At 39.5% G+C, this 18,099-nt stretch overlaps 1 protein-coding gene across 2 annotated transcripts in view; it reads left to right on the forward strand.

The window, feature by feature from the left end:
• The window catches only part of PHLPP1 (PH domain and leucine rich repeat protein phosphatase 1), a 149,259-nt gene that overhangs the window by 120,484 nt on the left and 10,676 nt on the right, over positions 1–18,099 (forward strand). For both annotated transcript variants that reach the window (XM_026115630.2, XM_064506905.1), the window contains exons 10-13: positions 1,724–1,879; positions 10,848–11,048; positions 12,074–12,236; positions 17,282–17,412. In XM_026115630.2, coding sequence (XP_025971415.2) covers positions 1,724–1,879; positions 10,848–11,048; positions 12,074–12,236; positions 17,282–17,412 — 651 coding nt within the window. The remainder of the gene's footprint in view (positions 1–1,723; positions 1,880–10,847; positions 11,049–12,073; positions 12,237–17,281; positions 17,413–18,099) is intronic.

Consider the following 18,099-nt stretch of genomic DNA (forward strand, 5'->3'; position numbering starts at 1 on the left):
ATGGGAGTCAAGCAAGTGGGTAAGCTGCTCACAGGGAAGAGCAGCCCTGGCTCCCCACCCACCTTGGAAACTGGGTGTCCCAGGCTCATCAGGAGCTTGCTTAGTTGGATGCTGGTGTTTGAGCTCTCTCCAGGGAGCCTGGTTTCTTTGGTGCTTTTGTAACTTGGGGAAACAGGCCAAGGGAGGAAAAAAAACAAAAAAAAAAAACCTTGAGCTCTTCTGAACTATTTGTAAAATATGTTCCCACTGAAAAGTTAATTGTTCATATTTTCACCATGATTTGAACTTTTTTTTTAATTTAAAAACACTGTGCCCCCACCTCCCAATCTAAGAAACCCAAATGTGCTCTTTTTTAGGTAGGTACTCTCACCCAACTCAGCTTTCTCTTATGTTTGGTGGTTTTGATACTGGCCAGTCTTGATTAAGAAAGGAAAAGAATAGAAGGGCAAGCCCATAACTCTGGAGCATTTTAAAATAAAAGTGAAATGAAACTAAAATGGTTAAATGATGAAAACATAATAAATGTGCTTATCACTGTATATTAAGTCTTTTTGCACAGTGGTGAGCCTTCGTGACTGATATGGCTAGCTATTGACTTGTATCCATGGTCATAATGCAGACAATCCATCCAGCTGAGATAACTGTTAACACAGGCACACAGATAAAAGTATGACTGTATCTGTCAAGGGAAAAACTCAGCATACTTTATTGATTATTTTGGCACAATAGTCCAATGACCTACAGTGTTACTGCATCTTGTCCTTATGTATTGCAGGGAAGAGGGGGGAAGAAAGGCTGTTTGTGTGTATATGGGTCATCTTTGTAACAGAGGGAAGAATGTTTCTCCTGTAATGCTGAGTAATTTGAGGATCTTTGATTGAAACAGGTCAACATTAAACAGTATGGTAGTGAGAACGCAAAACAGGTGGCAGGTGAAGAATAACTTTTTTTTAAATTTGCTGAAAATGTTTCCTGCTCAAAATTGACACTTGCTGCATTTCCTTTTGAGGTCTGGATTTTGAACTCCTTATGAAGTTGTTTATACTGCGAATTTTAGCTTTACTATTTGATCAGAACAGCAGTTTTCTTTTCTGCTTATATTGCCTCCCCTCCTCAGAAAATGGGGCAGGGAGTTGGGACTCTGGGTCATCTATCATTTGTAAAAGCTCAAGAAAATAAAGCGGATTAGATAAATTTCATTCGCTGTAGAACGGGAAGGGAGGATTTATGTTAGTCTGGTATTAACGAGAAAGGAAATGGGGGGTGGGGAAAAGCATTGGATTATGAGTCAGCACATGATGAGTAAAGTACTATGAAGTCTGTGGGGTGGCTGGTGATTTCGTCTATGCTTTTTAAATCCTCCCATTAGCTAGAGGGATCCCACGAGTGCAGTTTTCCACAGCCATTGTTAGCAATTATCCACCTTACCATCATGCTTCTATACTCATATCTCATACAGTGCAATAAGATAACCCTTTCTCACTACTTTCACTCTTTAATCATCCTTAAATCTCCCTCCCAGTCTCTGAGCATTCATCCTTTTTAAGAGGTTGGTGGAGAGTGGGAAGATATTCTCAGATCTGTGCATAATTAATACCATGTCTGCTAATCAGTTGGCTGAATCACTTTCTTGTAATGAACTGCGATATCTCACCTAAAAATTCTCAAAGCATATTTTTTCAGTTTAAATTTTTCTTTATTTTGGTGTTTTTATTTCTCTAAGGTTGTTTTACAACAGCAGCTTGCGTAAGCTGCTGGCTGGACATAACATGTTAGGAAGGCTACCAGATCGGCTTGAACGAATGCAAGTGGAAGTCCTGGATGTTCAACACAACCAGCTCCTTGAGCTGCCGTCTAACCTGCTTCTGAAAGCGGACAGGTAAATATGAAGCCATCTTGATCTTAGCTTGTGTGTAAGCAACCTGGCTTTGTGTTTTATTTCCTTAGCTGGAAGGAACAACTAGGGGTAATCTGAGGTTCCACTAATTTGAAAACTTCCAAGCCTTCAGTGATATGAGCAGATGTCTGCCAAACTCTCCAAAACAAAAAATCTTTTTATTCTGGTTTTATTCCCTTATATGGTTGCTTTTTTCCCCCACCAAGCTCCTGCTGTAGACTTACTTTGTGAAATCTAGCTGTAAAGTGAAGCACATACTATTTTCTGCTACATATGCTGAGATGGGTTACTGGCAGTTTCTTTAAATATATATTTTAGCCTTGTCTGATAGAGTGTGAAAGCTTCTTTCCTCTCAGTCACAGGCTGGAACTTATTTATACCTTTCAAACAAAGCAAAATCTGTGCACAAGGCTGGCAGAAAAGCTCAGTTGCAGGAGTCCTTGCTTTGTGAAATTTTTATGCCTTTCAAGTGTTTGTCACTAATTTACCTGGTGTCACCACTTGATCCGATTTCTGTCTTATACTGCAGTTTCTTGAGTCTTCATAATCTTTCTTCCTGGGTGTAAACATATCCTGTAAGGTGGCTCTAGTTTAATGGCATGTGATAAAACCCCAGAGGCTGGTAGCATAGTTTGGGGATGGTCTTGTCTTGCTTAGCGCCAGTGTTCCTTGTACCTCCATGCTTCAGCAAATGGTTGTGGGATTGCTGGATGTTCAGGCCATGCATAATTTAACAGGCAGTGAGATTGTGCACTGTGGGATTTTATTTTCTTTCTTAACTATGACAAAAGGAGTGCATAACTCCAGGCTTCATGAGAGGTGAGGAGGCGCAAGAGGAGTGAGTGGTGACCTCACTGTGATAGCTCATCACTCAATGAGTAGTGTTCTCCACTTCTATTCTGTTACAAACCTCTGTTTAAATTCCGTAGAGTTCACAGCATTTTGGGGTGTCGAATTAGTTTGGTGGTTGAGATGGTTTCCAAATAAACTCTTGACCTGACTGACTTCCGAGCAGTAATGTTTCAAGGAAACTATCTTTTAGGTTAAAAATTATAATGCAAAGGATGAACTTTACTATGGCAAGGTTTTAGTTTTGGTAACTAGCATGACATTTCAGTCTCTATTTGTTTTAAACAAACCTTAATTTTTTTTTTCCCTTGAAACTTATTACTGCTGATCTTTTCATATTCAGCCCTGTGTAGGGTACCACTTTTGGAATAAATCAATTGATCAACAAAGTTGTTCTGATGTTAATTTATTGTTGTGTGAGACTTTGCATGAAAGTATAGTTAAAACAAGGAATCTTAGCAATGCTCTTGTTGTAATTGTGATTCATATTTCTGCATAGAAATGGTGAAGTTAATAGGCTATTCATTTAGCAAAGGTATTTCACATCAGCAGCTGTAATGGTCTTGCGGATGACTTTTCAAACTATTGTATGTTAAATTGTTTGAACTTCAAAAAGGTAAACTTTATAAAAAGCTCTTTACAGAAGGTTGCAAGATTACATCAATTAAAAACAAACAAACACATAACAGTATTTACAGGTCCCGAGTTGAAATTCCCATATATTAAATTGGAAAGGAAAGAAACTTTTAAGTTTCAGAAAGCTATGTACATTTTTAAAAGCAAAAAGAGAACTATGTATTAAATTTGATTTATAGGTTGTAGGTCTAGAATGTGGATTAGTGCAATTTGGCAGTGAGATACAAGCTGCATAAATTTTTTTATACTCCAACTGACCTTTTTAAACTGAGCTACAAAAGTATAGATGTTTTCATTTTTCGTGACACCAAAATAAGCAAGTACAAACTAAAATCAAAACTCGGAATAGCTTTTCCAGATGTTTGCTAAACATATGCTGAAAAGAGGTTGAATTAGAAATATATAGAATAACAGTATTATGTAGCCGCATCAGACTTCGGGATTTCCCCCTCTCTGCTGCTTTAACATTATGCTGTTTTCAAGCAGCACAGGGAATGTTTTCCACCTCTTCTGCAGGTATTAAGAAAGTCATATGTTCAGGAGATGCATTGATCTTGTCCCGTCTGGCACGTCACCATCAGTGCAGCCTCCCTCGTGGGTGGGAACAGCAGAAACAGTTACTTTGGGGTTTTTTGTTTGTTTGTTTTTCTTTTTGTATACTTATGTATAGTTATACTTATTGGTTTAGATGGCTTGGCTGTAAAATGTCTGGCCCATGCTGGTGTGCCCAGCATTGCTGAGCAAGTGACAAATGTGAAGGAAAAATACTAGTGCAAATAGTCCACAACCTGAGAGCTTAAGTTTGGAATGTGCTAAAGGAAATATCTTTGCTTCTTTTTTTTTTTTTTTCCTTTTTTCTTCAAATGTTTGCATCTGTCAGCAGCTAAGTATCAACAGAAATGAGTCTGGGCCTGGGGGGAAAGGTGTTTGGGGTGTTGTTGTTTTTGAAACAGAAAAGACAGAAGTGAAGTGCTACTGTTTGGAAAGCATTCCCTGGGAAGCACAATCTGTACTGCCAGACGTGTGGAGAGAGCTGGGTTCCCCGTGAGGTCTGCCATGATCTTTCCCAGTGTGTAATGTTGGACAAGCCTCTTTACCTCACAGAACCTTTATCTCTATAAACCCTTTGGAGCCTGAAGAGATTAGTTTATTTTTTTGGAAAGGTACGCAGGTCTGTGCAGATGACAGATATCTTGTCTCGATACAAAGTTTCATGCTGTGAATTATAAACACTTTCTCCTTCTCAATACTGAATATTTGATTAAGTGTGTCTGAAGTGCCTTGAGCAAACTTTAGCACGGGCACTGGTGGGCTTTGATGTCTAGAACACCTAAGAAAGAGAGAGAGGGAAATCGGTGCATTGGTGCACCCAGGGGGGGATAGCACTTTCACCAGGAAAAAAGAAAAAATACTGAAAAACCTCTGTTCTCTTCACAGTAGAATCCATGGACATCAGTTTTCTCCCTTAATTCTTCAAACAGATAAAAAAGAATAAGCAGGCAGGTTTAATTCTCTGCTGAAAAGTATAATTTAGAAATACTGTGTGTTGGTCTCATTTTTAATTAATTTTCTGTTTTAAACTGTTAGTTGAGGAGAAATTGAGGACTTGTCTAGAAAACATTCCTATGACCAGGACTGAATTTGGTTCTGTTTGTTCCACTGAAAGTATGCACATCTTGATCATGTTAGCTAGAATTTCTGTTGTAGGGTGGGGATTTTCTTGGCAAAATGAGCACCACAGAGACAGCCAGATAATCTGTTCGTTTCTCACTAACAGATGCTGTGAAAATGGAGAATTCATGCAAGTGCTATGGCCAATGGGAAAAACTCCTAAGTGGCATCCTTAACCTTTCTTTGTGCACCTGCATTCCTGCAGCCTTAGTTTCTATGCACTACTTCGCTTGTTGTGATGGCAGGTACCTCCCCCTCTCTCGGTCCGATTTCTAATACAGACTTTTTACTGTCTTCCTTGACTAACTTGCAGCAAACCACAATCTCACGCTATAGAAGTAGTTCAACAAAATGTTCTTAATATAACATGGGCAAAAGTTTAATAGTTTCAACAAAGTACAGTAGAAAAGCAGTGGCTGTGGTCAGGTGGGATCTAAAAATGGAGAGACAGGGATGAAGGTTGTGGGTCTGCCTCTTACCTAAGTTTCCTTTCCAGTTAGTGTGAATGTCTTGGGTACAGTCAGACCCTTAAAACAGCCATTGGACTGTTTAAAGCAGTTGTAGGGTGAAGGTCTGTAACTGTGATCTTTGCGGATTAAATGTAGGGCTTGCTGTTGGTTTGTAGTGTCTGGCAGTGGCCAACTGTGGTGGCTGAAGCACTGCTGGCTATTCAAAACTTGTCCTTCATGCCCTTGTCTGCATGATCCTTGTTTTTAGCTTTGTTCAGCTATTCTTGCCTGGTGTGATATTTGCTGCTGTTATTGTTGTTTTGATTTGTTTTGTATTTTTTTGGTGGACTTCTGGAAGGTGACCCAATTAAACTTACTCTTGTTTGATATTTGCCATTTCCATCCACTGTGGCTGTTTTGTTTTGGGGGTAAGTGTTCAATCATATTATGGATGTAACAGGAGAAAGGAAAGCAATTCAAATAAATGCAGAGAGCCATGTGAATGCTTGATGCACACCCTTCAGTTGCAGAAATACTTAACTTCATTTGTATACATGCTTTTTGCATTGCTAGTAGGTTAGGATTTGCAAGCAGATATATTAGAAATTGGGGAAATCCCAGTTAATGAAACAGCTGAAGCTGGGTTAGAAAGTAAGAGCTGAGGAGGCAGCCCATCAGCCGGAAGGAGATTCACTTGAATGTTTGCATCCTCATCTAAAGGAGCAGAAATACCAGCTTCGCATGGGGTGGCAAAACTGTCTTGATTTTCCCCTCAGACATCCTTCTTCTCACTCACTTGCTGTTATAGTTATAAATTATTTTAGGATTAGATGATCAGAACTTGAGGATCTGTCTCTGTAGAAGGGACTGTAGAGGAAATTTCGTATTTTCATGGCTCTGTGCTGATGGAGATCTTAGGGCAATGGCTAGACTGGAGATCTTCATTTCTCTATGCATTTTATTTCTGCAGCTGCAATAGTCTTTCCAAGTCCATCCATACTTTCAGGCTAAGCATAGTGGTTTTGACTTTCTGCTGCTTCTTCACTCTTGTCTCTGTGTTGCTCTTTCTAATGTTACGCATTCCTAAGCATTTTAGAGTACTCCTTTGCATTTGTCCAGTGGTGGCTATCTCTTGCCAGCAAGCCAAGTTTACCAAGCTACCTCAGAAAATGGTGGAGAGTTGTGGCGATGCTATATAAGTGAGATCTAAGACCTGTCCATATTTAGTCTTTGTATATACTACAGGCAGACATCAATATTAAAGAAATTTTTGGAACCTTTTTACTACTTTCAGTAGAAGATTTTCTTCCTCTGTTTTTGGAAGTTAAAATTCACATCAGATTCCTGATTTAAATAGGGAGTGCATGGGAATGCTGTATGCATATTAGGTTTACTTGGTTCAAGTAGATCCATTTTCTTGATTCTGGTGTATTCTTTGGGACAGCTGTTCCCCTCTTCACCCCCCAACCTTGGAGAAGTTAAATCTATCAATGGATTGTACTTTAATACCCCATAAAACTGAAGGTGTCTTATTCCAGCCAGAGTTCAACATTTATATTATTACCCCAAAGGAGAGTTTGCACCTTGTCAAAGCTGAAGAATTCTGGCATCTCCCTACCAGTGCCTTAGTTTTTCTTAATCCCCAACACTCTTTCAGTACTTGTTAATTCATGCTTCCCTCACTATATTATACTTGGGTATGTGTAAGGGCTGTTGAATTCAGGTTTCTGTAGTGACGCTGTACTTTTTTCATGAGCTTGTGGTATAGCGTGTGGGTGGAATTGGAAAGGGAAACAATTAATTTTGGACCGAGCTTTAATACTTTACATTCTGTTTCCAGATAAGCAGTATGAGTAGGATATCTTCAAGGAACATGAATCAGTTTTAAGTCCAAGCACTCAAGAGGTGGGAGCAATTGTGCCCAAGTAAATTTCCACTCCTCTGGAGGGCATCTGTAAGATATGCCTTCTAAGGGAGCATCTGATGCATTGCGCAACGATGAAGAAACACAAGAGAGAGAATAACCTGCATGAGGACTTCTGTGCTAAATCAGCTTGAGGGAAAACCTGATGGTCAAGTACAGATTTTCTCAGATAAAAGATTCTAGCATAGAATTAACAAAGCTTTATACAGTAGCAAACTGCTAGTTCATTCTGTTCTCTGTCCAAAGAAGATTGTCTCTTTTTTTTAATCCAGAGAGTATATTAAAAGAATTGTTGGCTGAGAACTTTTTCTTACCATTTTAATGTAGCAGCTGGTCAAAAAGAATATGTAAATAAGCAGCCTATTCTTTTTTAAAAAGTTTTAGTTTAGCGCAGATGATGTCAGCTACAGATGGAGATTATGCTGAACCTGAATGTGAGTGCTACATGGCTGTTACTGTGCACAGGTAGGTATTTAATGTGTACAGGGAAGGCGAGACAGCCTGCTACCTGCAGGATTCCCATTTTAAACTCTTAGCAAGATTTTGCTAGCCACCTTAATGCTGATAACGTCAAGGCGCTGAACTGCAGGTCAGGATGCTGGGGGTTTGCTTCCAGCATTGCTATACCACTTGCTCTGGAAGATTTGGCAAAAATGGGGGCAGCGGGAGGGCGCCTGAGGGGATGACTCCTCTCTCTTTCCGCTTTGGACAATGCATGTATCAGAACTTTCTTTTGGCAGGAATAGGCAGAATTTCAACTACTTCTAATACCAGTGAAGGAGCAGTTTGAGGTATTAAAAACAACAGATTTTGTTGGATGCGTTTTTCTTTTGAAGTGGCTTCAGTATAATACATTTTATCAGTTTCAGCTTTATCAGAGCAGTATGTTTTTTCTTACTGAAGCTTTGAGCTGTGTTTTGGGCTAGCCGTACTTGAGCAAGCTTACTCTGTGCTATGCATGAAGAACTTCACAGCTGTAGGATGCCTCTGTAGCTTCTCTCTTCCATTTGGTTATTAAAAGAAGGTGCCCGCGAAACCCTGCAGGTTATTCTGCTGCAGTCTGCACGACCATATGTAAAATATGGATTCCTCTTCAAGGTAGAACATGCCCTTTCTTGGGAGATGTTTTACTGCCACGTCCTCATCCCTGACATAGCTCTATGAAAGTTCACTCTTCTCAGAAGGCTGTACAAGGAGATGTGCCTCCTGTCTTCCTTTGAAATCCACCCAGAACTGTCTTGGAGCAGCTGGTGCTTATTTCCAGGTTGAGAACTCCCTGTGAGTGTGTCCTTCTCTCAAGAGACTGGGGGCTGTAGAAGACTCTGGAACCTAGGTCAAATACCTCTATTGACTGGGCTGTGGTAGTGCTGGATTATGAGAAGATAGCTTTTTAAGGGGGAACTCTTTAAACCTTTCCAGATTATGCTGAAGATCCAGGTAATACAAAAGATATTGTGGCTTTAGTATTAATCAAAGCCCCTTTCTTGTGGGGAGAGAGAAGACTATTGTGCATATTAGAATGATCTTACCAAAGCCATAGTTGTCTGTACTTTAGCAATAGGTGTGCTTGCTGGTGTTTAATTAAGTAGGGGAACTGTTGATGTGGTATGCTTCAGTTTAATAATACAGCTTTGAGCTTTAATATATTTCTGTTTTTACCCAAAGGGTGAAATTTAACAGCATCTTTTTAGAATAAATAAATAGTTTTAAAACCCTTGCAATTGCTCGTTCCCTTTTTTCCCGTACTAATCCACCCTCTCCTCCCCTCCTCCTTCAGAGTTTTACCACTCTTTTGAATAATGAATGAGCCTGAGGATTAAGATGTGTTCCTCTGTAGTAGTCTCCTCTGCCTGTGTAAACCAGCTAACCTAGTTTCAGTTCTATGCAATGCTGAGAGATTTTTGCTTTTAATGGGAATATTTTTTTAAATCTTTCAGCATGCCATGTGACTTCTCTGTGGCATGCCTGACCGTTATTTGCAGCTGAGCAAGTTTTGAACAAGCTGCAACTCTTGCAAATCCATTTCATTCATTAGAAGATCTTAAAGGTCAGTGTGAGTTCCTGTGTAGGTGAAAGGAGGAAAGAGCTATCAATATTTTATACCTTTCTCTTAAGAGCAGTCAATGACAAGAGCATGCATACCTCTTGTGTCCTGTTCACTGTTGTTGTAGGCTTCAGCTAGCTCATTTCTGAGTCTTGTTTCTTGGAAATAGCTTTTGCCTCTTGCAGCTGCCATTTCCCATTAGTTGGCAGGAGCAGTGCAGCCTGATTTGAGCCCAGCTGTGCGGTCACTGCAGACTGGCATGCACAGATTTACTTCTGCATGACGAGTTCTCTTAGGCAGCCTTTTCCAGAAAGGGGAGGAAGGAGGGGAGAGATTCTGTTTCTCTTAAAAAGGCAGGATCATGCCACAATTATGATGACCTTATTTTTCCATTTCTGTGGAGTTGCCTATGTGAATTCTAGCCCTCGAATTGCCTAGTGTGTATATTCATCCAGTGCTTTCTGTGATCACCAAACTCCACGTTGAGAATGTGAATCCTCTGTATGTAGAATTCCACTTGCAAAAGTGGGCAATGCCCATATCTCGACATGGCTTGTTCCCACCCTGGAAAAAATTCTTTGAGAGAGAAAGAATAGCTAAATTTCTATGCTGCTTCAGTCCTTGCTGCTCGTGATCGGTCTGCAGAAAATATTAACAAAGATATCTGCGACTTGGGGAGCAGGAAAGGACACTGAGGAACTGCATAGAAATCTGGCTTTCTTTCTGCATAGATCAGCAAGCAAATATATAACTGTTTCTGTTTTAATTGAAGATTAGCTCTATCTCAGTTTAAAACCTAAAAGGCAAATTACTGCTTGAATTTCAGCTTTTTGTGATTGGTGTGTCTGTAATCATCCAAATATTCAAAAATTACCTTCTCATACTTTGTAGCTACTTTTGGATCTGCAGGTTAAAAATGCCACCTGTGACCTAGCCAGTATTTAAAAAGCTAAAATAAATAAATAAATAAATAAATGCTCCCCCTCCCTCCCCACATAGCTTTTTTAGTCAGGGCATCAATGCTGATGGATTCAGAATTTATTTCTATGTGGAATGCCAATGGAAATGATGTGCTTTATTATTACTCTGACCTGTGAGGTGCATGTGTAGCAATGTTAGAGGTACTGAGTTTTTGATTAGTGGGTAGAGGGTTTTTGAAGTACTCTGTTTGCTGATGTCTGTTCATTTTAAAAATGGGATCAGAAGTTTTGTTTATATACTGCTAGACTGCTAGTCTTTCTATCCATCGCTGTGAACTTGCGGCTTCTGAGAATTGTTTTGTGAATATCTTAATTCATATGTAGATATTTTATTTATATTCTGGACAAAAGCCTCAGGATTTTTCACTGAACTCCCTTATGCTACTTTTCTTTGCAGCCTGAGGTTTCTTAATGCCTCAGCCAACAAACTGGAAATGCTTCCTCCAGCCACGCTTTCTGAAGAAACCCATAGCATCTTACAGGAGTTGTATTTGACTAATAACAATCTCACAGATAAATGTGTGCCCTTGTTAACAGGCCATCCACACCTAAAAATCTTGCACATGGCCTACAATCATCTACAGAGCTTCCCTGCAAGGTAAGTAGCTCTTTTTCCTGCCACTGGCCCACTGCTGGGCAACATAAAATATTTTTGCAGCAAGATTAATTTATAACTGCACAGAAATTTGGTGACACAGGTTATTTTGAATGTAGTGATATGCAGTGGTGGATTCATCTGTTATGTCCTTTTGCATTTGCTACATGCTCTTGCATTGCACAGACAAGTGAGTTCTGTGTGTTGGTGCGTTTTTGTTGTACTTGAAATTCTTTTTAGCCAGACTAATTTAGCATGACCAGACTGCTTTTGGAGTCAAGCAAGAAGTTTTCTATTTTCCCTGACTTAGTCACTTTGCTCACACCTGTTGGATTTCTCTTTATGGGAGATTTGTGAGCAGAACAGTCTGTAAATGTCCTTTGGAAGTGGACTAAACTACACTGGGGGGAAAGGTCCTCTCACTCTGGAGGGAGTTTCTCCCTTGACAGCAATTTCAGATGAACTTTTCTACTTCAAGTTCACTCTATTTTAATCCACAATCTCTCAAGTGTAAGGTTGCTGCAAAGTTGGGGTACAGCCTTGGAAAAGAGATGCCTGTAAATAAAGAGATGTATCTGTCCTTGTGTGATGTTTTAAGCAGCTGGGCTTCAATGACAAGGGGGAGGGAGGGAGATAGTTAAATGAAGTACAGAGTGAGGGCTTGAGCGAGATACCAGAAGATCTATCTCTAGGAGAAAAAGGGGGGGGAAGTGAGAAATTAGGGTTGAAAAAAGAAGGAAAGGAAGAGGGGAGAAGAGTGAAAGGGAGCTGGGGACAGGGGGAATGTAAGTAAAATAAATCATTTTAAAAGTAACATTAAAACAACACTGACAGAAGAAGCACAACTTTCGTTCCACAACTGTATTAGTGTCTGATTTGAGGAGAAGTGATGGGCACTAGTGTGAAAAAGGGCCAAAGTCCACAATTTTATTTTCTTAAAATAATGAAAACCACTGCTTTTATCATTGTTTTAAAATAAAATTTGCATGTATATTAAAAGAAAAGTTCTCAAATTTTTATTTTTATAGCAAAATGGCCAAGCTGGAGGAGTTGGAGGAAATTGATATTAGTGGGAACAAACTGAAAGCCATTCCAACAACCATCATGAACTGTAGACGTATGCATACTGTGATTGCACACTCCAACTGCATTGAAGTCTTCCCAGAAGTCATGCAACTTTCTGAAATAAAGGTAAGGAAGGAATGTGCTTTGGAAGAAGTAAGTATAATGCATACTTTATCAGTTGTATTCTCCCTTCGGCTCTCTTGTTGCTACAGGGAAGCAACTTTCTTGCTTTCCTGTCTGAAATGACAGGAGATAGAAAATGCTCTCTCCTGTGCTGCCTCAGAGTGGAAGGGAAGAGCCTCAGAATCTGATTATATGCTCACCTTTGCCAGATCGTATCTTCTCTGCCAAGTAAGTGCTAATAGTTTTCCTGTGACCAAGTCTGTTATAACGTGACTTAAACAACTGGCAAGAGCTATGCATAATTAACTCTTGCTGCCTTGGCAGTTGGTTGATTGTGTAGAAATGGACTTTGCGTAGAGTTTGTGCTCATAGTTTTAACAACTGCTGAAGCTGCAGAACAGGGTAGGCCTCAGGGAAAGAGATAAATTCCAGGAGTGGAGAATTTGGCTATATAGGCAAGCTACTTTAATTTTCCTAATTGCAGTCATATTTTGCACAATTGCAAGAATGCTTAATTGATCTCTGGTACGTTCTTCCAGAAGTAATTCTGAGCTTTTTCCTTACACTGCTTCCTGTGGAAGGCATTCTTTGCTTGACTGTGCTGAAGAATACTACTGCTTACTTTTTGTGAATTAAATTTCTCCTTTACTCTGGGCTATAATGCAGAATGTTTCAGGTCTTATGCTATTTCAGCAGATTAGAAAGTGGGAGACAGTTAACTCATAGTGTGCATATCTTGCGGTAACACAGAAAAAGCTATCTGTCATTTTCTGAGTTTGAGAACTGATCACTTGTTCATGGAATCAGAACAACTGAAGTGTCCTTCACACACTCAGTAAAGTCAAAAGGCTAAGTTCTCAGACTGGTGTTTGTGTTTCAGTGTCTGGGGGTCATGCTAAACAGCAGGAGCAATAATTTCGTTGGACAGTGAGTACATGTAAAGATGAGCTTTGTGGTTTTAGCCAGGAAATCTCAAACAAACTTGTGGATTTTTGAATACTCCTCCCTCTTTGGAACAATGGCCAGAGGAAACTAAGGGCCATTTAGAATCAATTAGAAGTAAAGCCTTTTTTCTTAGAGGAAGAATTGGGGTGGGGGAGTGAGGCTCTGCACAGTAAACATCTCTAAAAGTAGGAGGGTGTTTTTTAACCAAAAAAGGAGGATAATGTAAACATGCTGATAGGGAGCAAACAACTTTTTCCTCTTGTTGTTGCCTTTTGAGACATCTGAATGTTCCATAGAAGCATCAGTATTTAAAGTGCTGCTCTTTGCTACAATGCTTAGCAGAAAAATGCTTTTAAAGACCTGACACTTTCTCTTTTTGATGCTTCCTTAGAGTTATTTAGTTCTCTCTACTGGAAGAGGCATGGAAGTCATTCATTGTTTTACGGCTGCAGGGGTAGTGTGCGTGACTCCACCTAAGAGGACAGAGTTCTTTAGGACTCCACGTTTGTGGAAGAAAAATGCCTGATCAGTGTGCAAGTCTGGTTGCAAGACTTAGGTAAAACAAGTCAAAATAGTTGCTAGAGGAGAAAGTGTCGTGTTTCAAAGGGCTGTCGCCTTGGGCATAGGGATTCTTCTGGCCTCTTGGTGATTTCTCTAGGTCAGGGTTAGTGTTTATCAGTTTGGAGTCTGAGCTTGTATTGAATGGCTGTATCCATTACTTAGTTTAAGTGGAACTCAGCCATAGGAGTTTGAGAGCCTTCAAGAAGTGTCAAAGTAAGTTTAGAATTTGGTGTTTATGTATGAATTTGGTAATTGGGTGAAAGAAGTCTGGTTGTAGCAAAGCATGTCACGTCTGTGATTATGTCATACTTAATGGTTAATTTTAAGTGAGGTGGCCTTCCAGTACTCTTAAATTTCTTGCAAAACTCTGTTGCCTGAGGTAATGGCAATCTTGCTTTCACATTTAATTAACCTGAGAGGCTGAAGTGTTAGATTCTTGAAGTCAGTGGTACTGGAACAGTTAGTAGCAGCGGTTACTTTGCTCTCTGAAATCATTTCAGAAGGAAAACTAGTATAAATGATGATGTTTTTGCATTTAAAGTAACTCCAGCATTTCTGAACGAGGTCATTATAGCAATACGATTGTCTCTAAGCAGATTTTACACATTACAGCCAAGGCTACAGAAGTTATGCATAGTCCCTTGCAAGGTTTAAATTACCATAAAAGACTTGGTCACAGGAAGAAAATGAATGTGTTCTGGAGAGAAGGCAAGCTTGGAGAAACTCGATTGGTGTGTGTGTGTGTGTAACTAGATTAGCAGGTGCTTCATCCTACTGCTTAAGTGTCTAGCCTTTTCATCTCCATAACCTGTGAGGTAGTAGCAGTGGAGCTGAAGTTCTTGCCTGCAGGTGGTTGCCTCTAAGAATCCACATAATACGCATTTTTTTAGTTCAGATACTTAAAAACTGCCTTTTTCTGTGCGTTCTCATATGTTAAAAGTGCATTAAGGATACGAAGTCAAGCAGTCAGATTTTCGGCGGTGTCCGAATTAGGGTTGTCTGTGCACACTGGATTGTCTTCTGTGAATGTTCAGGTAGCTAGAGACAGGCACATCTGGGCAATCGTCCCAGCAGATTTTTCTTTGCAGCATCTCTGCCCGACCTCAATTTCCTTGTCTTACAAAGTAAAAAAGGACTTTTAAGTAACTCTCCAGCACCTTGGTGTTCTTTTTCAATTGAACGGTTGGGTATTCCTGTAAGCTTGAGCAGAGCTCAGCAACCCTTTTTTTTTGTTTTTTTTTCCCTAGCCTGGGCCCTGTGTTTACTTTCCTCCAGTTTTTGTTAGCAGGTGTGAGTAACTAAGTTGCTTCTATTTCACGATTATCTTGCTGGGCTGCTGCAGTGAAAAATCATATGGAGGTTTCTTGTCACAATTTCTGGTCAAGTTTTATCTTTTGTAGGAGTGTTACCTCGAGATCTGAAGTGAAGGAAGATCTAATAGCAGTAGCATCTTAAAGATGAAACTATCAATCTGTGATACTTTGTCTCCTAATTACACAGATCAGTGTTGTTATGCCCACCTTCAGCCACAACTGGAGATAACTCAAGTCCCTGGCAGCCATGGCAAAACAGTTACAAAGCTGTATGCGTAGTGTAAGCAAATGCTGAGTATTAAACTCTGTCCTCAACTTGGCCCATCCCAGTGCAGAATCCTGTATGCAGTTGCGGTAATTATTCTTCTGATGCTGCATGGGCTGGGCTAAAACAGCTTACATTAAAATGACGCATGAGGAAATTAGGATCAGTTAGGAAATACACTTTCCTGCTTGCCTGGGGAATAGAATAAGAACTAAATTTAACATAGCTATGCAGAAACTCCCCGTTAACCTCTTCCTCAAACACTACAATAGTATTTCAGAAGTCATAACCTGATGAATAAGCTATACTCACTAGTGCCTAGGGACCATGGGATCTGCTATAGAGTGTTGCTACCTTTTGGATATGGGCATGTAATGAGAACAATGGGATTACCCGTTTTGTATTCCTTATTTCAGTATTCTCTTCTATCAAATTTATAGTGGCATTGAGGTGTTGAACACAGCAAGGCCTGCTGGCAGCTCTTTAATCTGAGAAGAAATTACTGGATCTGTGGAAGCAGCAGGGAGTTGTACAGAAGGAAAAAAAAAGCTCATTGGAATAGCTGTTCTGTTAAGCTTTCTACTGTTTTGTTTGCATGACGGATTTAAATTTTGATTTCCTTATCGGGCTTAGATAACGTCTGCAGTTTGCTCTTCATAGATAATGAGGCCTCCAGATCAAGCAACCTTGGGATTCAAGATTTGGGTCAAAAAATTAATTGCATACATTGAATATATTTAATAAAGTGTCAAGATTTTTTTTTTCTTAATTCTACTAAGCTATCATTTATATTCTTCCAGCTCATGACTGGCGTTTACAATAAACACTCAATTTCTTTGAATACATCAACAAAAATGTAAGGCTCTCCTACTTATATCAGTGGAAATTACATGACAGTAAAAATGTGCAGCCAGGAGAGCTTTTCTCCCCTCCTGTCCAGTCTTCAATTTCTCTGAAGTTTTCAGTCTTCTGCTTTTTGCAGGTTGGAAGTAGGTTGTTCTTATCTTCCTGAAAGATACGTGCATAGTTTTCTTGTCCTCTTTCTAAATATCAACCTGCTCCATTCTTTAAAAATTATTTTTGTCCATTTTTGGTGTATACTACACTGATGGCCCTGTAACAGGGTTTGAATAGTTGGTTTTGTTCTAAAGTGCCATTTTTCTTCCTGTGTGTTGACCTTCGTTTGGATATGCAGCTTCAACTGTATTTATTTTGGGATTTTATCATTCTAGTGCACTGTTGTAGCTAACTTGCTCTTAACTGGTGGGTAGCCAGCAAGTTTCTCTTCATTTTTGTATCTTATTTTTTCCCAAAATATTTCAGCTTTAGTTCTTTTGTTTACTCATTTTATTGACTTTGAATTTAAATATGGATTCTTTCAAGATTATATGAACTAAAACCATGTTTGAAACTGCTCTGATATCTTTCCTCTTCCTCCCCTTCATGCTTAACGTAATACTGCTTATTTTAATATCCATCAGTGAACTGAATTCCTGAGAGCGTGCTTGTAGCCATGCTGGTTTAAACTGACTTCAGAGGAGAGGCTACTATGCCAGTGTCTTAGCCCCAACTATATTTTGTTTCTACTTTCTTAAGCTATTAAAAGACTGGCAACTGTTTTCATCAGCAACATTTTTTCTAAAATAGTGGTCTGTTAATGAAAATACACTGGTCATCTTTGTCTTTATGAAGAGCAGACAAGCCTTACAAGTTTTGTAACAGGATTATACCTGGCCAGAAATGGAAATGGAGCAGACATTTGCAGGTGTCCCAGAAATCTGGGAAAATGGCTAAACGCCATATGAAAGTTCTTTTCTAAGAACCACTTACGTAAATGAATGGTCTTAGGTCTTTGGTGTGGCCTTTGTTATTCATGAAACATGCATTATTACATTTGATCAAAATTTGTAGGATCTTAATGACAGCTGAATTCTTTTGTTTATTTGGCTGCTTTCCTTTTGCAGTGTGTGGATCTAAGCTGCAATGAACTGAGTGAAATCACATTGCCTGAAAACCTGCCTCCAAAACTACAAGAGCTGGACCTGACTGGAAATCCCAGACTAGCCTGGGATCACAAAACCCTAGAGCTGCTGAAGTAAGTTAACTTAGAGTGGAGAGGGGACAGAATAACTCCTGCCACTAGTGTGTGACAAAACTACAATACACGGAAATGAATTTCTCTTTAAGTAGCATGACTCTTTGCTGTCAGAGGATCAGAGATTAACAAATTGTATAGGTAATTCAAATTAATATTTTATAAAAGGGGACCACTTTACGCACTTCAGTGCAATTGCTTTTAACTGTAATGCCTTCATAACCCCTGAAGGGGTCAGGTATAACCACTGTTGGGCCAGTTTGACCTCCCTTTTACTACTGACACTAGATTTAACCAAAACATTTGCTTTATTCCACCACTGAGACACCAGTAGCTTATTACTATATCTTTTGCTCATGTTTATCTGTTTGTATAATCACTTGGGTCCGTCTTTGACACTGTGCTTCTCGTTACCTCTTTGCATGCTGCTTCTTGCTACCCTTCTTGTACTTCTCTGCTTTTGTCTATAAATAATTTTTTCCATAATTTATTTCCATAATTGCTTTGAGACCCTCTATTTCTTTCCCGTCTACCTCTTTGTTTCCTGCCCTGTGACTAAGCTATCATCTGTAAGTGAAATTTAGAAAGTGCCTTGTGCCTACTGGATGCTCTCAAAAACGATTGAATTGCTCCCCCTGTAAGGCTTGACTTTGGAGGTTTTTATATGGATTCGTTCTGTAATGTGTT

This window comes from Dromaius novaehollandiae, chromosome 2 (assembly GCF_036370855.1).
Source record: "Dromaius novaehollandiae isolate bDroNov1 chromosome 2, bDroNov1.hap1, whole genome shotgun sequence".
Lineage (NCBI taxonomy): Eukaryota > Metazoa > Chordata > Aves > Casuariiformes > Dromaiidae > Dromaius > Dromaius novaehollandiae.